At 40.3% G+C, this 17,135-nt stretch overlaps 1 protein-coding gene across 1 annotated transcript in view; it reads left to right on the forward strand.

The window, feature by feature from the left end:
* The window catches only part of fat4 (FAT atypical cadherin 4), a 122,115-nt gene that overhangs the window by 93,489 nt on the left and 11,491 nt on the right, over positions 1-17,135 (forward strand). The window contains exons 8-13 of the mRNA XM_015002655.2: positions 2,778-3,028; positions 4,194-8,543; positions 11,032-11,136; positions 11,313-11,620; positions 15,657-15,742; positions 16,787-16,966. Of these exons, the coding sequence (XP_014858141.2) occupies positions 2,778-3,028; positions 4,194-8,543; positions 11,032-11,136; positions 11,313-11,620; positions 15,657-15,742; positions 16,787-16,966 (5,280 nt within the window). The remainder of the gene's footprint in view (positions 1-2,777; positions 3,029-4,193; positions 8,544-11,031; positions 11,137-11,312; positions 11,621-15,656; positions 15,743-16,786; positions 16,967-17,135) is intronic.

The following is a 17,135-nucleotide window of genomic DNA, read 5'->3' on the forward strand; positions in this document are numbered from 1 at the left end:
ACTTATGGAAAAATGTCCTTTGGACACACAAGAGCCAAGTAAAGATGATCAACTGTTATTTTGCCCCATATTTTGAGAAAACCTAAAGTTTTGTAAAGCACAGTGGTGGATGGACTCATGGTTTGGGCTTGTTTCTCAAACAGAGGAGTTGACCGTGAACTTTTCTACATATAAAAATATATACAGTCAAATGTGACATAATCTCTGCAAGTGGAAGTTTAGTCTAAAGGGTAGCAGTTCTTAAAACAACATCGAGTCAATAACAGAATGACAGAACATGCTAAGAATCAAGGTGTTGAAATGCTCCAGTCAAAGACTAGACCTTGAGATGTATTTAGTTTTTTCCATGAATGGAAAACTTTTTCTTACTTTCTGTTATTCAATGGATCACCCAACGCACTGTTTAGATTTGACAATGATGTGTTTGTTGCAGTAAGGTTAGAATCATTCTGAAAGACAACTGTATTACGTGGCCACAGATTACAAGAAATAGTTTTCAGTTTGATTTTATTGCAAACAGATTGCCTCTGGAATTTATGTTGTTTCCAAACTTCTTTTATAATGTCATCTTAGTCCAGATCATGACTCAGTTTTAACTTTTTTTTTGTTAGCTTTTATGACACTCCGAGGTGACTGCAGTTCATGACAGTGGTTCAGTTTGCAGAGTTCTAGTGAAAAAAACAAAGTTTTTGTTTAGGCTGTTATTTACAAGCTCGGATGAAAACTGTGTTCATCCGAGCTTCATAGTTTCTGCCATGTGGGGGGGACTTCTAAGGGCCTCTGGTCTGATCTCTCTAAAGACGGACGCTGACTCAGGTCCAGCCCCTCCTCTTTCCTCAGCAACCCCACTGAGTGCACATTGGGGGTACCACAGATTGTTCCAGTTTCCCAAAACACAGTAATGAGGATGTTAATTGTTGATGACAGTAGGAGATGATGCCCATCAGGGGTTCGAGGCCTTTTATAGAGTCCAGAACCGGTTACCTTCACTTGTTAGTTTCCATTTTCACAACTCATCTACACATAAAACTTGAACTGAACCACAAGCATCTGTGGACAGTTTATATTGGTGAGAATATCTAAATAGCTTTGCATGAAGTTCACACGTTGTTCTGCCATTTGTAGTGCTAGCTCTGTAGGGGGAGCGCTTTCTAAAATATGTTCTGGTGTGAACATGTATGTGTCAGTTTACATTTAAGGCTGGGATCCTGATGGAGACTCATGAGCTAAAGGATGAAACACAATATTTATTTGAAAACAGAAGTGAGTGCCCCCCTGCTTGGTTCTCAGTCCAGATGAGCTTCACCCTTCATGTCGTTAATGGAGTCATATTTTGGTTGCATTGTATGTACTGCAATTCTCAAGGGATTTTTTTGCAAATTTTTTAACCACGTCTCACTCTTCCATACAAAAATATTGATTTGTTACAGAGAAAGGTATTTCCTCCCTTACATATTTATTTTCCACTTCAGAGAAATCAAATTCTTAAATTAGATAGAGCTAACCAGAATAAATTCAAAATGGTTTTATATATCCAAACTGAGCTGGATGTATTTGCTTTCTAAACCTAATAACTGGTTGAGGCAGCTGTCATGAAGTGCAATAACTACAAATGAGCAATCAGATGGTTTTCAAGCATAAAAATGACCAAATTAAACTCACACCAATATGTCTCAATGAGATTTAAGGCCTGTCTTTGACTAGGCCACTCCAAACCTTTATTTTATTTTAGCCACTCAGGGGTGGACTTGCTGTTTTGTTTTGCAGTGGTTTTACATCAGACTTATCTGAATGTACACATTCCAATGAGTTCCTCTTTTGTCTCTATTTTGAAAATCTCTTGTGGATCATCATAGTTCAGAGGGGTTGACAAATGTGGTTTGCACTTGGAAATTTTCCCATGGATGCTATTTTCCATGAACTCTTACCTAAGGCAGATGAGGTTTGTTGTGGTTTAAAATGTTGTTCTAGTTTCTCCCATGACCTTCTAGGTGAATTGTTAATGTGCTATTTGAGTAATTTTAGTTGCCTGGTGACTTCTGCCATGATTCATCAATGTTTCCACTGTGGTTTGCTAGAGTACCAATGCCTTAGTAGGCTTTGTAACCCTTACTACTAATGGTTACCCATGATTTTGTTTCTTCTCTGTTTTTACATTTCTTCATAAGAAAGCATAAGATGCTACTTCATGTTGAAAGACTTACTAACTCCTACAGGACAGTAACCGGGCCTTGGTATGGCCAGTGAACTGTGATTAATAACTGTCAGTTCATGATTTAACAAGACAGCGTAGGGCCTGGTTTGGATAGCTTTTTCCCATAGTATGTGAAATCATTATATGAGAACTATTTTCTATTTACTCAGGTTATGATTGTACTAAAATTAATTTTGAGATTCTGGAAGATTTAGGTATGGCATAAAAATATGAGAAATTTGTCATTTCTCATATGACAAATGAGAAATGACAAAATCTTTCACAGAAGGATTTTGCAGCTCTTGCCAAAAAAACACACTGAACTTACTGCGACTCTTTGAACAATAAATCAGAAAACTGTATCTGTATCTGATGTGATTGTATGCTTATTGGTAGTATTTAACTTGATTCAGTCAACCTGTTACACATAAAACCTCTTTTAATTGGAACATTTGACGTGTAATAAGCATTTCTTGTACCTTATTAAAACCCAAAGCAGCTCCACCATCCAGAAGGAAATAGGTGTTTTGCTAATAAACATGACACTACCACAGCTGATATCTGATATTTTTGTTTCCTACAGCTACAGTCTAAGTGGGGGGCATGGCCAGTTCTCCATCAACCCCGCAACAGGGCAGATTATTACCAGCTCCCTGCTGGACCGAGAGGAGAGGGCCAATTACCAGCTGCTGGTTGTTGCGACAGATGGAGGGCAGCCCCAGGGCTTGTCGAGCTCCGCCACCGTGTCCGTGACGGTGGCCGACATCAATGACAATCCTCCACGCTTCCATCATCACCCCTACGTGACCCACATCCCTGCCTCCACTGCAACAGGTTAGTTAGGGGCTCTAAAATGTTACACTCTTCACCTGCTATATATGTTTACTCCTCAAATCTGGTTGGTTATTAAATAATGTACCTCTGAAAAGATAGTATATTTCAGAAATTGAAGTCAGAAGACTGTAGCTGAAAATGAAAATGTGAAATTCAGGTTCTCAGAACATTAGAACAAAAAACTGATATTTACTACATAAATCGTATACACACAGTCACAAGGGAGACGGCTGTAGTTCCAGTTGCCCAGTAGTCATGGATGACCTTCACTTGGAGAGTAAGAGATCTTTTGTTATGCAACATGTTCACAGGGTTCTGCATCCAAGAACACAGAAAGTTAGAGGAACTCTAAGTGGCAGGTTCATCTGGTAGCCATACATGCAAACTTTTAAGCTTTTATTGTGTTTTGTAAATGAGCTACAAACTAGAGAGACCCTATATAATTGAAAGTTTAAAGGAAAAAAATTCTGAAACACAATGGGAGTGAATTAGTTTAGTTTAGTTTTACGCATTCTGCCCACAAGAAGCTTTAAAAGAGATTCCCTCTATTTTTATGTATAAACTGCACATGTAGAGAAGAACCTGTGAACATTTGAACATTTTAAATTAAGAAGTTTCAGAGTATTTAGGAATATATTTCAAGCTAAACATTCTGTGGGGAGATCAGAAATATTCAAATACGTATTACCAAGTAGTGTATTGTGTTAAAAACCTAATAGGTTTTAAATGCTTATTCAGCAAGATACAGTCCAACTTTCCATGACTCGTTTAAACTTTGAATTACATTTTTAATCCCAGGTAAGACTGAGCAGTGGAGTCCCAAGAACTTTATTTCTTCAGTCTTATTGCTAAATATGCTAAATAACTAATGTAGAATTTATTTTATTGTACTTTTTATTAAATTAATTATATCTATCCAACAGAAAAAACAACATAATGGTGAAATAAAAGAAAAAAAAATATATATGTATATATGATCTATTTTTTATTAAAAACTGTTGGAGAATGTAAGACATGAAAATTCTGTTGAAAAGTGATCAAGTGGCTGTATTTCTTATTCATTGGTACCCATTTTTACAAGAAATTAAGTTTCCATTCTCTTCTTTTGGTGTTTCAGTTGTTTGTTAGGGTTAAATATATAATTTTTTTCTTTTTTTGTCTTCAGGGTCCCTGGTTTTTGCTGTTACCGTCACTGATGAGGACTCCGGCTCTAATGCCCAGCTGCACTACTCCCTAATGGGTCGGAACGCAGAGAAGTTCAAGATCGATCCAGTAAGAGGCGCCATCACTGCCAATGAGAGGCTGTCTGGAAGTTCAGAGGTTACGCTGACAGTTCGCGTAAAGGACGGTGGAGCTAACCCAAAAATGGACACGACCACGGTGACAGTGCGATTTGTTACGGGAGGAAACTTCCCCATCATCAAGCTAAAGGAGCGGGCGTTTACTTTTCTGGAGAATCAACCTACCAACCACATTGTCACAACAGTGACAGGGTCTTCTATGAGGGGTGGACCACTGTCGTACTACATAGCAAGTGGCAACCTTGATTATGCCTTTCACATAGATCAGCTCTCAGGCGAGTTATCCATCAGACATCCACTGGATTACGAGCACATTTCCAAATACGTTCTATGGATTGAAGCCAGAGATCAGGGTTTCCCCCCTTACTCTTCCTATGAGAAAGTAGAAATAAATGTTCTGGATGTGAATGACAACCACCCAGTGTTTGATGAGGACCCGTTTCATGCTGAGATACTGGAGAACCTATCACCGCAGCGCGTCCTGATGGTCACCGCCGTTGACCTGGACAGCGGCAACAACGGACAGCTGGAGTACGCTATAACCGAGGGCAACAAGGAGAACAGTTTCAGCATCAACCGAGCCACTGGTGAAATACGAACCACTAGGCCACTGGACCGAGAAAAAGTGGCGCTTTATGCTCTAAAAGTGAAAGCCACTGATCGAGGTTCACCACCAAAAAACACAGCAGTTAAGGTACTAATTAATGTGCTGGATGTGAACGATAATGCTCCCAAGTTTTCCAAGATATTCAGTGCATCAGTGGCTGAAAATGCACCCGTTGGCTACACAGTTACCAGAGTCACAACCACAGATGAGGATGCTGGTTCAAACGCCGTTAGCCGCTACTCTGTTACAGATAGCAGCCTTCCATTCAGTATTAATCCAAGCACAGGGGACATAACTATCAGCAGGCCACTTAATAGAGAAGACACAGATCACTACATCATTAAAGTGTCTGCTCATGACTCTGGGTGGACAGTAAGCACAGACGTAACAATATTTATAACAGACATTAACGACAACGCCCCCCGGTTCAGCCGTCCATCTTATTACTTGGACTACCCGGAGCTCACAGAGGTGGGCTCTCTGGTCACACAGGTCTTGGCCTTAGATCCAGACGAGGGAGTCAACGGCAAAATTTTCTACTTCATCCGATCCCAGTCAGAGTACTTCAGAATCAATGCCAGCTCTGGAGAGGTGTTCATCAAGCAGCAGTTAAAATATCAGAACTCGACTGGTGCTGCCAGTGTAAATATAAACCGGCACAGCTTCATTGTGACAGCCTCAGACCGAGCAGTGAAGCCTTTAATGAGTGAAACAACAGTGATTGTAAACATAGTAGACAGTAATGATAACCCTCCTGAGTTTGATTCCACCACTTACTTCACTCCTGTCACTAAAAGTGTCAAAGTTGGCACCAGACTAATAAAAATCACAGCTCATGATAAGAAAGATTTTGGCCTTAACTCTGAGGTTGAGTACCTGATAACAGGCGGGAACAGCTCCAGTAAATTCAAACTAGACAAAATAAGTGGCTGGATTACAGTTGCTGCTTCCCTCACATCTGATATAAATAAGATTTTTCTCATTGACATCACTGCGAGGGACAAAGGAAATCCTCCCTTGTCTGCACAAACGACAGCGAGAATTGTAGTGACAGAAGAAAACCATCACACACCAGAGTTCTCACAAAGCCAAATTTCAGCCACAGTACCTGAAAGCCTCGCTGTGGGAACAGCAATCAGAACTCTTTCTGCCAGAGACAAAGACAAAGAAATGAACGGCCTTATCACTTACAGTATAATCTCAGGCAATGATAAAGGTTTGTTTACATTGAACAGTAAAACTGGTGTGTTATCCTTAGCTAATTCTCTGGACTATGAAGAGCAGCACCAACATGAACTAAGAGTTTCAGCTACTGATGGTGGCTGGATTGCGAAATCAAGTTATGTCTCAGTCACAGTACAAGTTACTGATGTAAACGACAACCCTCCTGTTTTTGATCCCGATGAGTACTTCCCATCTGTGCAGGAGAACGTCCCCAGTGGCACCACTGTGCTCAAAATGAATGCCACAGATCGGGATTCAGGATTAAACGCTGTCATGGCGTATGTGATTCAGTCATCAGACAGCGATCTGTTTGTTATCGACCCAAACACAGGTACCATCACCACCCAGGGCTTCTTGGACTATGAGGCAAAGCAGGTTTACCATTTAACAGTGAAGGCTTTCAATGTTCCTGATGAGGAGCGCTGCAGCTTCGCCAACATCAACATCCAGCTGAAGGGAGCCAACGAATACGTTCCTCGCTTTGTTTCCAAACAGTACTACTTTGAGATCTCAGAAGCTGCTCCAAGAGGCACAGTTGTCGGGGAAGTGTTCGCTAGTGATCGGGACCAAGGAGAGGATGGAGTGGTTTATTATCTCATATTTGGAAGAAGCAGAAAGAAAGGCTTTGGCATCAACAAGAAGACTGGCCAGATTTATGTCTCAGGCATTCTGGACCGTGAGAAAGAAGAAAAGGTTTCCCTGAAGGTGTTGGCGAAGAATGCAGGAAGCATCCAGGGGGCAGATATTGATGAAGTGTTTGTTAATATCACTATTCTTGATGCCAATGATCCCCCTGTTTTTACCCAAGACCTGTACGACGTGCAGGTCAGTGAAGGTCTGTCCCCTGGTGGGCTTGTCACCTTTGTAAGTGCTGAGGATTCAGACTCTGTCCCCAGTTGGAGCAGGTTTTCTTACTCCATTGATCCTGAACTTAACAAAAATGTGTTCACAATAAATCCAAAAACAGGTCAAGTGTCTGTGGCTGCACAGCTGGACAGAGAAACAACTCCTGTCTATAATCTGACAGTTCTTGCAGTCGACACGGGCACGCCTCCTGCCACCGGAAGCGCCACCATCATTGTGAATTTGGAAGACATCAATGACAACGGTCCAACATTGATGACCACCTATGCAGAGGTGATGGAGAACCAGAGAGCTGGCTCTTCAGTCACGACCTTGACATCCTCAGACCTGGATCTACCTCCCAACCAGGGCCCTTTCCTCTACAGCCTTCTGAGCTCTGGCTCTGCTAACAGCTACTTCAGCCTCAGTTCAGCTGGCATCCTAACCACCAGCCGGGAGATTGACAGAGAACAGATTAGTGACTTCTACCTCTATGTGGTGATCAAGGACTCTGGTGTGCCTCAGATGTCCTCCACTGGAACGGTTCATGTTAAGATAAACGATCAGAATGACAACCCATCAGAGTCACGGTCTATGGAAATCTATGTCCACTACTTCGGAAACACATTTTCTGGAGGTTCTTTGGGAGATGTTAGACCACGAGATCCAGACATCCATGATCGGTTCCACTGCTCCCTTATTCCTCCATCATCTGGTCTGTTTGCTATCCCCACAGGAACATGTAACCTCAACTCTAAAGCCCGCTCAACAGACGGAACATTTGAACTAACCATTCGCAGCAGTGATGGCGTCCATGGATCGGTTAGTAGCACAGCCAAAGTTTTCTTTATGGGTTTCAACAATGCCACTGTAGACAATAGCATCCTCATCAGACTGCACTCTGATGGAGTCAAAAGCTTTCTCACCAATCACTACCTCAGCTTCTTACGCATTGCCAACTCTCAGCTAGCAGGACTAGGCACAGGGGTGCTGCTTTATGGAGCATTTGAGCTCAACAACCAGACTTTCCTGATGGCAGCTGTGAAACGGGGCCACGGACAATATGTGAACCCCAGCGGCGTGGCCACATTCTTCCAGAGTATCAAAGACATTTTATACAGACAGAGTGGGGTGCAAATAGATGCAGTAGACCATGATCCATGCACGCACAATCCATGCCAGAACGGAGGCAGCTGCAAGCGGCGTCTCAGTGTCGGGCCTGATATGAAGACAGAAGAAAGTGTCCCTGTGATCCTCGTTTCCAACCACCCCCTGCAGCCATATGCCTGCAGCTGCAGGCCGGGATACGCAGGAGCCCTGTGTGAGACGGACATCGATGAGTGCCAGCCATCACCTTGCCACAATGGTGGCACCTGCCACAATCTGGTTGGGGGGTTTTCCTGCACCTGTCCTGAGGGATTCACCGGTATGGCCTGTGAGAGGGATGTCAACGAATGCCTTTCCAATCCCTGCAAGAATGGGGCGCTGTGCCAGAACTTCCCCGGTGGCTTTAACTGCCTCTGCAAGTCTGGGTTTGCAGGTATTAATCACACAAAGGTCACTTTTTATGTCTTTTCCAAAAGTATTCATACCCTTGAATGTTTTCATATTTATATGTCAAAAACAATATACCTCTTTATATGTTATTCAAATTTTGTGTGTTAATCCCACAGAAAATACAACATAATGGTGAAATAAAATAAATATATATATGATTTAAAGTAAGGCTTTAAATCATATGTTGATCTTTATTTCAAATACGTAAGTCAATATTAACAAGCACAGTGAAGACAACTACTGAATTCTTAATACATTACTAGAGCAGTAATGCTATAGAGAAACCATAGCTGTCAAAAGGAATGATTTCTTAGTTATACAAGATAAAATAAAATGTAACCATGAATTATTGAAAAACAACACAAAGTGAATAGTTATAGTGTCCTTTGCCCTTTAAAGTAATACACACTTTATTGTGGTCTGTGATATAAAAAATAAGTAAAATGTACTGGAGTTTGTGGCGATAGCAGTGCGACAAACATACAAGGGTATGGATACTTTTGAAAAGCACTGTATGTCTTTGAGTATGGTCACCCACATTCAAGGTATTTGCTTCTTATTGTTTCCAGTAGATATCGTAGCCACTTCTTTTGGTTTTTGGTTTCTAGTTAGGGAGTATCAGCTGTGATTCATATCAGCCTGCAGTGTTTGCTTTAATAAAAAAGGATGATACAAAGCTGACCTTTGTCAGACATCCAGTCTTCACTACACATACACTTCGCTGGTGTTTCATTTCCATTTGTGCCTTCATGCACTGGCAGTTCTGACCACACACAGACACAAGGATTTCTTCTCTGACCGTATTACACAAAGAGAGATTTCCTCATCATCGATTTTTTATTTGGCTTCATTTTGAGTTATTTGACAAATGAGCAGCTTTATAAAAGATCCAATCAGACCTCTTAATTTGGAAATGTAATGAACACAGTGCATTATTGGCCTGAATTAAAGGGGAGTGGATTTTAAGTGGAAATAGTTTGAACAGCCATTTGGATCCTGTGTGATGTTTAACCTCTGGCTGCAGCATCTGAAAGACATTTTGAAAGCATGCTGCACAGGGCGCTTCGCCCAAAGTGAAGTCATTACTGTCCCTTTTTATTACGACGATAAAAATTGGTCACAAATCTAGAAGTTTTATCAAGATGAACTACTCTCATGCAGAAATGCACCTAGTGACCTACAGTAGTTTTGGTGCCCTCCCTTTGAACTCTCAACTTCCTGTTCTCCACAACTGGATTTTGGCAGCTAAATCCATCTCCATTAAGCAGCATGTCTCAGGATTTACAGCATTAAATTTACTCCCAGAGTTCACAGTCAGTTTGTTTCTTTTGTACCATGTGCCATGCATCATTTCTGTCTGTTGTTTTTATTATCACTGTCACATTCCTTATCAAGATGTTAAACCTTTGCTTGCATCTGTGGCAGCCATCCATGTACATTTCAGCTGTTTGTCTGTCTGCACTGCAATAAATAGACAAAAAAACAGCCTGCAGTAGGTTGTTAAGCCTGATTGTTCTCAACTCAATGAGATCATTTGGCTTTCCCTAATGAAGTTTGTTGTTTATGAAATTACATTAACAATTTCATAAACAATTGAAATTCCACCAAAGAGGTGAAATTCAGCCATAGACACATTAGAACAAGGGTTTTATTAAGCAGAGCATTTTAAAATGTGCTGATCTCTAAACCTTAACTTGTGTTGTTCAAAACACGCAACGCATTCCCCATTATCGTTTTCAAACAACGATGAAGCCAAAATGGGAACGCAGTGTATGTAAAACTAAGTACACCTTTGCTGCTAAAGGCAAAAGTAACAGTGACATGTTGCTAATCAAGTCAGCTTGATTTATCAGTGAACACTTCTAAAAACAAGTATTAGAGTTGTACATTTACTGATATGCAGCACACAGATATGTTATCACAATGCCAAGACAGAAAGACATCAGCAATGCCACGTCACTTTTTCTGTAAGGAAGAGCATTTCCATTTTGTCTTCAACTTTGTTTTCTAATTATATGGTTATTGCCCTTGTAATTTTCCTAGAAATTAAGGTGGACATACTTTCTTTTACTTTCCCATTACAGTAGACAGCAACATAAGGTTAACTAAATGGTAAAACATATTTGTTTTGCAGAGCAGTTCTCAGCTGTGATGTCATGAATGGCATGATAAGATGAAGATCACAGCAACACTTGAAGTGTTTAGAAACAACTTTATTATTAGACCTGCGCATTTCAGCTTGTGGCCTTCGTCAGGGTCATTGAAGGCCACATTGCTCAAGTCACTTCAAGTCTTACTGGAGTTTTCACTTCATCAGATCTTTGACCTTCTCCATGCATCGTGGAAGTCGGTGAAGCTGTGCCAGAAACATTTTTGGTGTCATGAAAGGCCTCCATAACTCAGTCTTCTGCATTTTTACTGTGTCGTTCACCACCCCATCCATTTTAATTTGTGTTGTTCTGTGAACTCAGGCAAAACGTGTGACTCCATCATCAATCACTGTGAGTGTAACCCTTGTTTTAATGGCGGCTCCTGTCAGAATCGGTTGGATGGATATTACTGTCACTGTCCGTTTGGTAAGTAATGAAAGAAAAGCTACAGGAAAAACAAAAGAAAACAAGATAAATGCTGTTCTAAAACTCTAGTTTCCTAAGCAAATTTTGCCACCATCTTCATTTTTCATGCTCTGTAGTTTTATAAATTTCTGTAGGTTTTGAATTCATCTGTCATGTGTTGTGTGTGTTTTCCTCAGGTGTTTTTGGCAAACACTGTGAACTGAACAGCTATGGTTTTGAGGAGCTCTCCTATATGGAGTTTCCCTCTCTGGATCCCAACAATAACTACATCTACATCAAGTTTGCCACTCTGATGAGCAACGCGCTGCTGATGTACAACCACGACAATCAGACGGGTGACAAGGCCGAGTTCCTGGCGTTGGAGATCTTTGAGGGCAGATTGCGCTTTTCCTTCAACCTGGGCAGTGGGACCTACAAACTGATGACCATGATTAAAGTTTCAGACGGCCAGTTCCACACAGTCATCGCCAGGAGAGCTGGGATGGTAAAAGACGTTTCTTACTACAGGTTTATGATCACTATTAGCTTCAAGTCGCCAAAAGAGTGATGAAACTGAAAGAACCGTATTCAACAATGTTAATGTCCTGAGCTTTTACGGCTTAAATCTACACTCATATTTGGCTCTAGTCTCTTCAGATGATAATTAAAACCCCAAACCACTGATAGTTCGCCTTATAGTTTTTATAGCGTACAATTACATATTACTGGTTGCTGAGATTTATGGTACCAGGATTCAGAATTGCCCTGAAATATGAAAATTTGTCTCCTGGGCTCTGAATGAGTGTCACCTCAATGCCAACAGCACAGTGGCAAGAAGAGGGGAAAAAAGTCAAAGTGGGTTCTGTCAGGTTTCTCCTAATGTTGCGCTGCTGCTGGACTTTAGATCTGTCGTTTCCAGCGGTGCAGTGGGGTTTCATAGGAAGCCGGTAAAATCGTTAAATTGTCAGTTTTGAAATGTTGCAGAGTGATGGCCTGGAAAGGAATACAGCCCATATTGAGGACTGAGTCTGTGAAAATTGAGGTGTTTGTGCTGTTGAAGAGTGAGTGAGAAATGTCAGGACTGTAACGCCGGTCCCACAGGCACTGTAAAGTGATGCTGATGGCGATGTTTGCAGAAGCTGATGCGGGTCATTTCTGTGGTCGGGCGTCAGGTCAGTTTCCAGTTCCTGTTGCTGAGTTATGATGTCAAAAACAGGCAGAAACCACAGACTTCCCTTTGAAGTTTCAGAGTGATCAGACAGAGCTCAGAGGTCATATACGGTGTTGAAATCAAGACTATACGCATCACGTCTGCATGCAGAACTGTTTTCAAATTATCCTTAAATCATATGGATATGTTTAAATTTCATTTTAAATGATGCAATTTTATTTCTTGCATTGAGAATAACTTAAAGTCAAGGTGAAGCTGGGTGATTCATCCACCATGGATAAATTTTTACAATAATTTTAGAATGTGGTTCTCAACTTTTAAAAAATATTAACATTTCTGGCTGTCCACTAACGCATCACAACTTGTTTGCTGTAGATAGAAAAAATGTTAAGTCTTAGCTAGATGTTTCCTCAAAATGATCAGATGTGTGTTAATTATAATCTAAGTCATTATTCTAAAAACCCAAAGTGTTTTTATAATGAATCCTAGTTTAACTATCTAGTGAAAGTCTTTGGAAAAAGTAGAAAGATAACAAGCAAAGTATGGATGAAATTACAAATGTGAAAACACTGACTGATTACTTGACAGTAGAGAGAACAGAAACAAGTTGATATAAACAAGAACAGTTTGTTTTCAATTCAAGAAAACGTAAAATGTTTTAAGGCAGATTGAAAATGAAGTGTGACAGTTTGGTTTTGGAAACTGTCAAAAAGCATGAACAAGAAGCTTTTGATTAAGTGAATTATTTGTCCTAATAACAGGCGCAAAGCAGATGTAGAACAGCAAAGGCAGTGCAAAACTGTGGTCGCTTTGTTAAATTTGGCAGAGGAAAATAATAAAACTTTGTCAGCAGTTTTAAATCAGTGTCAGCAGAGCACATAAAGCAGGCTTCATAGTGTTATCTCGCATTTGCGATTTCAAATGTTCTTTATTTTTTATTATTTTGAAGAAAAAGTGTCCATGAATGTTCTTTTACCTCTCTGCAAACTTTCACTGCATCCATGTGTGTGTTTGATTGAACAGAGACTTTGTGTGTATGTGTGTGTATGTTTGCCCTGCGGGGATGATTTGTGTCAGAGATCCGGGCCGGTGCGGTCCGTGTTTACTTAAACTCCAGGAGAGGTGGAGCGTGATTGCTCCGGTTTTTCAACACATTCACACACTTTTCCGGACAGTTTCCTCACCGGCACATTTCGTTTCTTCCTCCTGGGCTCGTTCCCTACATCAGAACACAGAAACAACAGCACACATCTGGGCAAATGCTTTACTGGCATTGACAGGAAAACAGGAAACTGTAGGGAAACAGAAAAAATGTTTGGCATTTCTGTTCCACTCTTATCACATATATGAATTGAATAATAAAATGTTTTTGTCGGTCGATGTGCATTGTGAGGGACTGAGGTCAGACTCAGTCCTGAACATGCAGAAGTAAAAACATTCAGAGCAGTAGAATAAATACTTAGTTAATAAGACCTGAAGTTAATCTATTGAAATAAACAGTCGGAAACAAAGACATGTAAACGTTATGGAATAATTTTGTCCTTGGATTTTATTGTGACTATTGAGAATCCCTCCAAATTAATGAATTTGGGTGTTTCAATCACCTCCACATCCACAGGTGAATAGGGGTTGTGTGATGTTGTGCACTAATATTCCAATGAGAGATAATAACACATCAGAGTAAACCAAATGGATTAGGTTTGTGGAAAATGTTTGATATCACCTTTGCTCCAACAATCTGCTGTTAGACAACCTCTGATGGGTTGTTTTATCATCCAGCCATCCATCTTTCAGATCAGGTCAAACCAGGTTTGAAAGGTAGTAAGGGATCATCTTTAAGTGGTTCTATATGCCAGAATTTATTGTTAATGTATTTCACGTTAAGGCAGATTCATGCCTAATCTGTGGTTGTTTTAAGGCAAATTTGAAGGAGCATTTACATGTTTTTTAAGAAGAGTGGATATTGCTCTTAGATTTTTCTCCCTACAGCAGTTCTGCTTCTCATCTGCCTACCAAACTAAAATAAACCGCTTCTGTCTGCAATCAGATGGTGTATTTTTATAACATAGAGCTCAGAAGTAATGTTGGATCTTCTCACCTAACTCTTTACAAGACGTAAAATAATCACTTTGTCGAAAAATGCTAACAGCTGTTTAAGTAACACGAATTTTGTTTGTTCAGTGAATCATTTTTAAAAGTTAATCACAATAAGGAGTGGAATAAATCTGCTTATTCTTGTACTGAATATTTTGATTGGCGTGTAAAAATAAGGAAGGTAATTGGGCACAGAGGACCTGTTACATCTAATCAGTTAACAGTGGAGTATGTTCTGCATCTATCCTGTTAGCGGCACCTTATCAATCCTGTGGAGGTTAGCAGGGGGTCCTGGACCCCCGTCCCAGATGCCTCTGGGTGAGAGGAGAGCTACTCCCTGAACAGCCAATTTGTCCATCAGTGGACAAAAAAATAAAAGACGGACGACCAGGCATGCTCAGACTAACTTCTACGGCCAATTTAAAAACTCCAATTAATCTTAACATGCATGCTGTTGAACTGGAGGAAGAAATCTAGCTGTTTGAGAACATACAAACCAAAGTTGCATGTTATTGAACTATTCTGTACAAGTGTGTTTTATTGTATTTCCCACCAATTTATTGCAACTTTGCGTTTATACAGCTTCCCCTGAACAGATTTGCTCGTTTTCAGCTGAATTGTTTGGATAAATACACATCAAAAGAGGGATATATTTTAAATTGTTTGTCATGGTCCCATTTTTTTTCTACACAAAAGCCTCTATTTGTATCTAAAGATCATAAATTGAAAGGAGCTTAATACAAAAAGTATCTTCATGTTGGAGTGAAAAGCTACATCCAGTTCAGGATCGTTTGCAGGACTTAAAAACTGATGTTCACAGATGCTTTATGCCTGGTCTGACTGAGCTTGAGCTGTTTTATAATAAATAATGGACAACAATTTCAAAACTGACAGAAACCCTTAGCTCTTACAACTGTAATTGCAGGAAAAATATTGTCTCAACAAAGCATAGATACAGGGAGGATGATTAGAAATTTATGCTGTATTTTTTTAATAAGAAAACCTTTACAAGTTTGGCTATTTTTTCCCCTTTTCACAGAAAAACCATAAAAATCATGCTGAAGCTTGTGTTTTTGGAGACAAAATGTGAGAAACAGAGGAATAAATACTTTTACAAGACTTTTATTGGGTGGATTGGCTCTCCCAGGCAACACTTAGTGAAGCTGGGAGAGATAAAAGTGTGTGTCAGGAATAGTTTGGTAGGAATATTTAAGTTCATCCCTGGTCATAATTCTTTCAATGTTTTAGCTTCTTTTTGTTTCTTGTCATCCTACAGGCAGCATCGCTTACTGTGGATCTGTGCGGTGAGGATCAGGAACCAGGATATTGTGCCGTTAGCAACGTGGCTGTACACACTGACTGGTATGAGAATCACACACACACATGCACACACACACACATATGCATACAGCAGCTGATTCTTTAACTGATCAAATGTAAATAAGAAAATGTTGCTCATAATTTATGTACTGTGGCAAAAATATGTTGTTTTTTAAAGCTGTTGTGGTGATTGTTGGTTCTTTTCTGTGCTACAACAGTCAAACAATCTTAAGATTTTATTTGTTGTCTTTAGCAGTGGTTTGCCTAGCTTTTTATTTGTAGAACCATTTTATGACTTAAAACAAATTTGTGGTGTTCCACAGTAAAACAGAGACAACACTATGGCAACACCTTACAAAACAGAAAAACTGATATATCAATTAATGCAGAACTAAATACAAGTAGATTGATCTTCCTTCTTATTATATTTCCTTAGTGGGGTCTTAAATTGTGGTCTGGTTCTGGTCTGCTCTGCATCCCCAGAAACAGAACCAAACATGGAGAAGCAGCATTCAGCTTTTATGCACCACAAGTCTGGAACAAACTTTCGGAAAACTGAAAAACAGCCAAAACACTGCGTTCCTTTAAACCTAAACTAAAATCCCACCTGGTTAGAATTGCTTTAGTACTGTAATAAATTAAACACTAACCAATTTTATTTTTTTTTTATGTGTCGTGACAGCACCTGGAAAAATGTAATGTTTCAGTTGTTGATTTTTGGGTTTAAATTGGTGTTTGGAGAATTAATTTTTGAAAGTGCATATCTGCCCGTTTCCAGAAGATTCCAAGTGTGAGATACATTGTTACTGTCAATTTGCACTCATGAGCTCTGTCACAAAAATCTCTCTGGAAATATGAAATTTCTGCGAGATGAAAGGTTTTTGACTTTTCTGTGATTTCTGAGCCACATTTTTGAGACTGCATCTTTTTTGTGTTTGTGTGGAAGTGAGCATAAAAGAGGAGTAATTAACATATTATTTGAAACTCGCTGACTCAAAGCATCTTTTTATGAAAGTGTGTGTGCATGTGAAAACCTTCACTTGAATGCATCTGAGTATGAGCATGTTTGTGTGCCTGTATTTGCAGGATTTTGGACGTGCAGCCCAACCGGCTCTCGGTCGGCGGCGTCAGGTCGATAGAACCCGTCCTTCATCGCCGTGGTCAGATCGCCACCCACGACTTTGTCGGCTGCATCATGGAGCTCGCCGTCAATGGCCGCCCTCTGGAGCCCAGTCAGGCCCTGGCATCGCGTGGCATCCTTGACAGGTCCGCAGCACAAACCCTCCGACCCCCACATGCCTTCACTGTCTCCATCTTTCCCCTCTTTTCTCATCCAACCATCTTCTCTAACCTTCTCGGCTCCCGCTGTGGGACATCTGTTCACACTTTCAAATCCTCCCGAGAGTTTTTAAAAAGATGTTTTTTTTAAACCACA

This window comes from Poecilia mexicana, unplaced genomic scaffold, assembly GCF_051168715.1.
Source record: "Poecilia mexicana isolate PSO_F unplaced genomic scaffold, ASM5116871v1 scaffold_10, whole genome shotgun sequence".
Lineage (NCBI taxonomy): Eukaryota > Metazoa > Chordata > Actinopteri > Cyprinodontiformes > Poeciliidae > Poecilia > Poecilia mexicana.